Raw genomic sequence first — 9,112 nt, 5'->3', positions numbered from 1 at the left:
ATTCTCACTCTACACAAACAGCTGCACCTCCAGCCATCAGTCCGTGTCGCTCTTGAAGTTTGTGGACGACACCACCCTCATAGGACTCACCTCCAAGGGGGACGATTCCACCTACAGGTGGGAGATTGAACAGCTGCTGACCTGGAGCGGCTGGAACAACCTGGAGCGGCTGGAACAACCCCATCACCCTGCATGACTCCCCGGACACCACCGTGGACTCCTTCCGCTTCCTGGGTGCTGTCATTTCCCGGGACCTCAAGTGAGAATTGAACGTCGGCACCCTGATGGAGGCTCAGCAGAGGATGTACTTTGTGTGGCAGCTGAAGAAATTCAACCTGCCACGGACCATGATGGTACAATTCTACAGCTCAATCATCGAGTCCATCCTCACCTTCTCCATCACCACCTGGTTCCCCGCCGCTACAGTCAAGGACAAGACTAACTTGTGGTGGGTGCTACGCTCTGCAGGGAGGGTGATCGGCTGCGTTGTGCCCTCCCTCCAGGCCTTGCTCCAGGGCACTGAAGCGGGTCAGGAAGATCAGGGCCGACCCCTCCCACCCGGGCTATGGGCTCTTCACACCGCCCCCCTCTGGCAGGAGGCTGCAGTCATTAAAGACTAAAACTGTTCGAGACAGGAACAGCTTTTTCCCCACACTGGCTCCCCTCTGACTCTTACTTTTATTGGTAAAAGGAAAGCAAAGTAAAGATGAAGAGTTTATTTTTGTATCGTGAAGGAAATAGTAGATTTTAAGAGTTTTGTATTTTTATTTTGAGTTTTGAGAAAGTGTTTAACACTACTGTACGCTACATGTGGAATATGAATGCCAAATATCCTTTTCTAAAAGAAAGACAACTGCCATGCACAGAAAAGAACTAGTAATAAATACCATTGCATTGAGACCTGCCGTTGGAGGAAGACATCCCGCCTTCGTCTCACTCTTTTCTGTTTTACATCCTATTTAGGATCATTTAGACCTGCTACACCCACACCTGTGCCAGGGAGGTGTGTGGCACCTGTGCGTAAAATATCATAGGGCAGGCTTCTATTTCTTCATCAAATAGCCTAGCCTGAAACCCTATCAGCTATAACTCACTGTATGGGCCCTGTAATATCTTCTGACTTCCCGTCCAGTCTACAGGCTTTGTAAATTCACTTAGCCTACCTAATTGATTTCAGCAGTCTTTCTCGGAGAATCACGTTGCTCGCCATCATGTGATGACAGTGGTGTCCACTTGTAACCCGGGATCGAGGCCAACTCTGGCTGGTGGAAGAGACGCGACGGAAGAGAGAGGCCGCAGATGATCAGAAACCCAACTTCAGTAGCTTGTCATCGGGGTTGTCCTCTTTGACTGTTATGACCACGCCTGCCTCAAGATGAACTTCACTGCGATGCCAGCGGTTTCAAGAAAAGAGTAGTCGGATTATCTATCCTTTGGCTCACTGCGGTACACTGAGAAACCGGTACTCAATGACAGATTCATAAATGGCTGAGGAAGTTTTGATAACGTCGCCGGGGAAAGTTACATCGGTAAATTTTCAATTCCAGTGCTGTAATGCCTATGTTGTGCGTAATTAAGTAGGAAACGTGTATGTGTGTGTGTGTGTGTGCGCGTTTATGAAACAGTTTTTACTATTTTATTTGTCTAGGCTATAGGCTATTGTTGATAACACAAAAACATGTTGGTCAAAGCATGCAGTGGGCCTAGGCCAGGGCTAAGGATTTCAGTGTAGGCTAGTTGTCAACAGCTCTTGACAAAATCGAGAGATGATGACTCATTGGCACAGTAGCCATCCGTCCCCAACTGATGCAGGTATAGCTTTGTAAAGGGATACGTTGGTTTCACGCCATTCTCCTTTCATTTATAGCCATTAGGCCTATGTTTCACGTTTGACTAATCTGTCTATAATGTCTAAAATCTTTAAGATACTTTTGAAACTATCAAACCTCTCTCTTAAGACGCGGATAGGTACTCTACTGATTATATGTCACAAGACAATGTCTGCACAACCTTCCTCACGTGTGTAGGAGCATAAGTGACTGCATCTGACCACTTAGCACCCAAATTAAGTTTGGGCAAAGTTTACTGACCTGACCTTTGGCAAAGACTCCACCCACATGCTCTGGGTCTGGGGAACAGTGACCATCTTCTGACCGAAGCTTGATCACAACTGACAACTGTGGGTTCAAATCAGAGAATGTGGTTGAAGTACATCCCAAATTGAGTTCATCTGTCTAGGTGTCCTCTGCTGTGGCCTGTCAATGTCATCTAACTTTGACAGTCACTCACTCCCACACTGCAATATATCTAGCTAGGTTACTGCTCAGTAAACTACTCCACTTGAATGAACTACACTGTAGCTGCTTCTATCTGAGTTTCCTTCCGTTTTATTCTCAAATGTAAACCCTACCTTTTTTTTTGTTATGTTATGATGATTGCGATATAGTAGGCTAATAATTTTGTTATGATGGTAGTTATTATGATAGTCAGTGTTATTACTCAATGGTTATTCCAAAGGTGAAAGGTGTTTGCTTTCTATTGTCTCCTCTCTTCTAGGACATAACAAAACTTGAAGAAACTGTGGATTATGGGGTTGATTTTGAATTCAGTAGCCGCTCTTATGATCTTTAGGTTGAGGGTGGTGGTTACGCCAAATTCCAGTTCAACTGTAGATTGAAATTAATATAATAGACCGCTGAAAGACAATTGAAATTAATTTATGGTGGAATGCACATATCTCATGAAGGTGCTTCAGTACTATGTGCGTGTGTGGGCGCACCTGTTCGGTGTGCTTGTGTGTGTGTTCCTTGATCTGTGTGAATGTGGGATTAATGGTATCTCCTATCATATACTCTCCTATTTACACCATTAACTTTTGATTATAGATTACATCACTGATTTACTAGTTAAAACATAAGCTGGGTTGACTGTTATGATGGATGAACTGCAAATGTTTTTTTTTGAGGTCATCATCTCTCTTCTCATGTCCCCCACCCCCTCCCCCACCCCCTCCCCAGCAGCTGACCTCCTCTTTGTTGGCGGTAGCGTTCCTGACCTCCTTCGGGAGCTCCATGCTCTATGGCTACAACCTGGCAGTGGTCAACTCTCCGGCCGTGGTAAGGCCAGCGCACACTCTGACCCAGACTCTAGTGTGTATATTACATACTCATACTACTAGTGTGTATACTACATAAGATAAAATAGGATAAGACTTTATTGATCCCTCCAGGGGGAAATTTGGCATGTCAGCAGTTGAAAATTATAGAAAGAAAAATGACTCGCATATTACTACACCCTCACAGGAATACTCTGCAGGTATCAGCTCACCCAAACAAGTAAGGGAGACACAGTTATTGCGAGGACCCTCCCACTCAGGGAACTGTCTCACACGTGTCAATGTCCACTCTTGCATTCCCTTACAGTACACCGTACACATAGAGATATATCCCAACCGTGATAACCAATCTAAACGCTTCATTACGGATTCGAATTTACACCACTGCTGACTCCACACGTGTGTGTTTCACCCAAATCTTCCATGGATGTGAATGAATGATTAAAGAGTATGTTTTGTTTATGAGCAAGTATCAGCTCTGGGCTTTCATTCAGTGCTCGCATTATATCAACATCTGTCAACATCTGTCAACAATTGATTTATTTAAAGGATATGGACACTGAATTTCATGTTTAGCCCTATTCCTGGCTTCCCTGGCATGTATCTGACTAGTACAGGTTAAAATATTTCTGTTTTGTGCAGTACAGAGTTCTGTGTCAATAATGTTGGTGCGCGCACCCTGGCTCATTGCTAGCTATGGTCACACTCACGCTCACAACATGTTGTGTTAAAGTGTGACTAAATAATTTTTCTCAAGAATATTTTTGCGTTACTTTTGAAAGAAGACTGCTATTAAATGTGGCTGCATAAAAAATCATACAAGGGGTCAGCTGACGTGTGTGTGTGTGTGTGTGTGTGTGTGTGTGTGTGTGTGTGTGTGTGTGTGTGTGTGTGTGTGTGTGTGTGTGTGTGCTAGCTTGCACACGTGTATCAGAGTGAGAGAAAGTGGAAGAGAGAGTGTGTGAAGGGTTTGGTTGTGGTCTGGAATGTGGATTGAATGACAGACTGGTCTGCTCTTTATCAGAAGGAATGCAGCGCTTCCCAGTGATAACGACTTCAGTGGAGCATCTACTAGACGCTAACTGTATGTCCCAGTCCACGCCACTAACACAGATTAGGCCTAAAAGCCTTTAATAAAAATAAAAATAAGTAAAGATATCTGTGATTCAATCTTTAAGTCAATAGTCATTGGAGCTCTGTCGTCAAAAGTACAGAAGACAAGTACAGAGACAGTGCTTTACGAGTATAAATAAAGGTTTGAAATGAAATGAAATGAGGTGTAATTACCATTTCACCTTTTGCATTGTTTACATACATGTGAATACTGGGTAAATACTAAGCATATACTATACTGTATCACTAAGTAAAGCATTAGCTATGTTCCATGTCAATGACAGTAACACATTTACATAAATGGCAGATGTAATAACCAAAGGGAACAACGAGGAAAACAATGGCGTCAGAACCATTTCGTCAAACCTCCCTCAAACATCACTGCAGGAAGCACAGATTGTGTGTATGTGTCACATGTGTCTCACAGTCTTCCTGTCTTCCTGCTCCAGTCCTGAACCTCTGATTGGTTGAATTGATCCTGTATCGCCCGCATTGTGCAGACTCGTGGTAAATTGAATAGAAGGTTTTGGTTAAAAAAAGTAGCGGAATTGGATTAGTCCGTGACCTGAAACTGCCGGAGAGAGAGAGCAAGAGAGAGAAAGAGAGGGAGAGAAAGAAAGAGAGAGGGAAAGAGAGAGAGAGAGAGATGGCCACATAACATGGCCTTATAGTACAGTTTTTTGAACATTTTATTTGTAGTAGTTTTGCATACATTACAGTACAGGTTTTGACTGTGATTCCGCATTCTTCCTTAGTTTGAGAGACATGCTCTGATTGGTCAATGCAGATGTATAGCGCTTGGGTCTTTCTCAGTGGTTAGATGGATCATGGCCTGGGGCTGCATTACAGGAAGATACTGCTTGTCCTATCTTAAGTTTAAAAGATAGAAAAAAAATCTATCTTCCTATTACAGAAGCAGTTCATAAACCTGTCCATTCCTATCTCAGACTTCCTTATCCATCTTATCTTACTTAACTTAAGAAATCCTAACTGTAACTAAATTAGATTCTTCAATCACCACTGGTCCTGTCATGCCTGTATCTATGTACAAGACTGCTTGTATCTGTGATTACAACGTACCAAGTTCGTCCAGTCTTGATTAATTGAAATATAGGATAAAAAGATGAAAAATAAGAATATATTGTGTTGTAGACATTGTTATTGTAAATCAAATGAAAGTTCATTTTTAAAGCATCATTATCATACAGTTTGGGTAGTCTTTCATTCATTATATTTGGCTGTTCATGCTGTGCCCCATCTTCATTGGCATTACCAAACAGACCTAACAATGCTGCTGACATTTTTGGCAGTTGTTTTGAATTTAGGACAGGGTCTATGCCATTCTATTGTAATTAAGGATTCTTGGGAACTTGCATTAGGACTGTTCTGTAATAGCTAAACTCCTATCCTAAGATTTTTTGTAAATGCAGTTAAGAAACATGTTTATATAATACCACAATGTCATCCTAAAATGAGATAAGGATTTCAGACTTAAGAAGTTTTTGTAATGAGGCCCCTGGTCTGTAAACGTGTGGTGTATTTCAATGTGGATGACAACTTTTTGCTTAAGTGATATAACTGTATTGAATGTGGCATGTTATAATTTGATCAGTATCACATGCTAGTTTGAAGATAACATCTGTCCCTCATTGTCCATTCAGTTCTGTTCAATGTGGCTTTGATCTCACAGTTACAAATTCAGTCAATCACAGTGAGAACACAGCTGTCCTACAAATAGCAAATCATGATCCACTTTCTTGTTCCCTCTCTCTCTCTTACCTTCTCCCCCCTTGTCCCTTCTTCCCTTCTGTCCTCTCTCTTCCCCCTCTCTCGTACTTCCCTCCTTCCCCCCTTTCTCCTTCTCTCTCTCCCTCCACCAGTATATTAAGGACTTCTACAACAGGACGGTGGTGAGTCGTAATGGCACGGGCATGGACGTCGAGGCGCTCACCCTCATGTACTCGCTGACCGTGTCCGTCTTCGCCATCGGAGGGCTGGCGGGCTCCCTCATGGTGGGCATGCTCGTAACCCGCTTTGGCAGGTGAGGCCCTCACACACACTCACACACACACACACTCATACACACACACACCTTTCACACTCAGCCACCGTGTGTTTTTGTGGCTCATTCACCTGCTCATTCACACACACACACTCACCCATTCATACACTCGCCACGCACCTGCTGTCGGAGTGCAGTCACACACAACCCAGGATTGTGCTTGATAACCATGGTTTTGCCATCAATTGTTGGATTTCCAGTCATTCACCGAATCTAAGTCTAAGACAACTGTGTGTTATTGAGTATTGTTCAGAACAACATTTTGCACAACAAAAAATCAAGTTAGTTAGTGAGTTTAAGTAACATGTCCTCCATTTTACCCCCTATCAGAGTGGTACCTTTTCAGCTCTCTAATTAAGGCCTAGCTTTGAATTACTGCACATGTTCTGCACACCCAATGGAAGGGTGACTGAAGTTTGACCACCGTTTGGAAAGTGCTGTCCTTTGTAGACCTCTGAGTTGGTTTTGGCCAGTGGCGATGCTCTGGTCCCTCACCCCAGATAAAAGCCCTGTAGACTGTCCATCTTTAGGGGTGGATGTTGGCCAGTTGGCATAGCCAGCCTCAGAGACACTCTGCAGCATCTGGAGCAGTGGGCACTGCCACCGAGGCCTGGCACACTGAGCTCTACACACACACACACAGACACAAACAAACAAGCAAACAATAACATACTTTTATTTATTAATTCACTCACACACAACATACATACAGACACATTAATGTATACCTTCTCTCAAACACTCGGTCTCTCTTTCTCTCTCTCTCTGGCTCTCTCTCTGTCTCCCTCTCTCTCTCTCTCTCTCTCTCTCTCTCTCATTGACACACACAAAGAAAACACACACGCTCACACACTCACAACCTCCTTGTCCAGTAGCACTAAGGTCATTAGAGAGGCCCCTTCATCTATCAACCCTCTGCACTCTGAACCCCAGTGATGACCCCACTCTGTCTCTCCTGGCCTATGTTTACCCTTCCAAGTGAACTAGCTCCGTCCCCTTTACCCTTCAAAGTGCACTAGCTCTGTCCCCTTTACCCTTCAGAGGGCACCAGCCCCGTCCCATCTACCCTTCCTAGTGAGCATACTTAACTAGTTTCATAGAAAGTTTTTGCATATGGAGTAGCTCAAAGCTCGTTTAGCCAAAAGCACTCAACGCTACCACGGCTGCACATTTACATGCACATGAAAGAGAAGGATTTACTGCCTTCAGCCAGATCAATTTTTACCACCTAGCAGTGTTTTATGGCTAATCACAACTCATAATAGCGCACGTGCCCACACCTGACTGTACATATATCAGTGGGAGAGTTTACTACTGTCTACCTGCTATGGCATAATCATCTGGTCCATAGGCTTTTATGTACACTCGCAATGCCGTCTTCTCAGGTCTTGGTATATTAGTTAGCCTGTTCTGATAATCAAATATCTTTTACGGTGTATCGTGCGTTCCATAATTTTGTGTTTGTGTCTCTTTGTGTGTGTGTGTGTGTGTGTGTGTGTGTGTGTTCAGGAAGGGCACGGTGGTGAACTCGACAGTGCTGGTGTTCATCGCTGGCTCGCTCATGGGCTTCAGCAGGATCTGTGACTCTCCTGAGATGGTCATCGTCGGCCGCTTCGTCACTGGGATACACTCAGGTACGCGCGCACACACACACACACACACACACACACACACACACACACACGGCCGCTGTAGTATTAGAGTTGTTTATCATGCCTGCTTTCTCCGTGGTGCTGGCCAGGCATCTCCCTCAGCGTAGTGCCGATGTACCTGGGGGAGATCGCTCCCAAGAACCTGCGGGGGTTCCTGGGTCTGATGCCCAGCATCTTCATCTGCACTGGGGTCTTCGCTGCTCAGATCCTGGGCCTCCACGAGCTTCTGGGAAAGGTAGTACATAACCACCTCCTGGAAAGACTTCAAGCATGGATGGCAATGTGTAGCGATCTTTGTGCGTTTACGCTGTGTATGTGTATCGCATGTGGTTGGACTCGATCTGGATAATTCATTTCCAATGGATTCCGTGTTCCGAGTTCTATGGAGGCTACGGGAGGATGTGGAGATTATTATCTGGTTTTCCACGATATCATGTGGTTATGAAATCATAGCATGAACTACATTAAATGTCTAGAACTACAGATAACTACCCAGCATATATCCAGTTACCCACTCATATCTTGATAGACTAAAGGGGTTTAGCCAGTCAAACATGACTGTGTGACTCTTGCCGTTGTGACTGGTCAGGAACCCCATGCGTAAAGCGATTAACATATCCATTGACCTATTTCTCGCCTAAATTATTCTGAAAATTCTCGGAGAACTTTAGGTGGGTATTATGTTTGGAGTATTGGGAGAGAAGGGAGGGCACCCCAAATTGCGTAACACTGACGTTGGTTACAGTTTTGACTAGTATTATTAGAACAAGATTCTGTGTGAGTGCTAGAGACTTTTGGTCCACTACTATCCTCGGCAAACCATTCAAGGATTTCTGAGTTTTTTTTTGTACATTCTTACTTCAAGCAGTCTTACATTTTTTCCTGTCCTCCCATCTATAACAGGAGGAGCACTGGCCCCTGTTCCTCTCTCTGGTGGTGGTACCTACCTTCATCCAGCTGATGCTGTTGCCATGGTTTCCTGAGAGCCCCCGCTACCTGCTGATAGAGAAGCACAACATCCACGCCACTATCACAGGTCAGTCTACACCGCACTGCTCTCCTATAGGGGATACAGAGGGATAGGCTGGAAATCCCACTGACTATACCTATCCCCCTCTTTTTTAGATCAGGAGTCAAAGAATGGAGACATTTGGGATGTTTTTTTTTAGG

The 9,112-nt window shown here is 44.2% G+C and overlaps 1 protein-coding gene across 1 annotated transcript in view; it reads left to right on the top strand.

Moving 5' to 3' along the window:
- Nucleotides 1-1,484: 1,484 nt before the first annotated feature.
- The window catches only part of slc2a15a (solute carrier family 2 member 15a), a gene marked incomplete at both ends in the record, with an annotated part of 12,814 nt that continues 5,186 nt past the window's right edge, over nucleotides 1,485-9,112 (top strand). The window contains 6 exons of the mRNA XM_084458924.1: nucleotides 1,485-1,529; nucleotides 3,018-3,116; nucleotides 6,109-6,269; nucleotides 7,800-7,924; nucleotides 8,032-8,177; nucleotides 8,846-8,978. Of these exons, the coding sequence (XP_084315050.1) occupies nucleotides 1,485-1,529; nucleotides 3,018-3,116; nucleotides 6,109-6,269; nucleotides 7,800-7,924; nucleotides 8,032-8,177; nucleotides 8,846-8,978 (709 nt within the window). The remainder of the gene's footprint in view (nucleotides 1,530-3,017; nucleotides 3,117-6,108; nucleotides 6,270-7,799; nucleotides 7,925-8,031; nucleotides 8,178-8,845; nucleotides 8,979-9,112) is intronic.

This window comes from Borostomias antarcticus (assembly GCF_949987555.1).
Source record: "Borostomias antarcticus genome assembly, chromosome: 25".
Classification (NCBI taxonomy): Eukaryota; Metazoa; Chordata; class Actinopteri; order Stomiiformes; family Stomiidae; genus Borostomias; species Borostomias antarcticus.
Note: the sequence above shows the minus strand (reverse complement) of the source record. Positions and strands in the feature narration are given on the sequence as shown.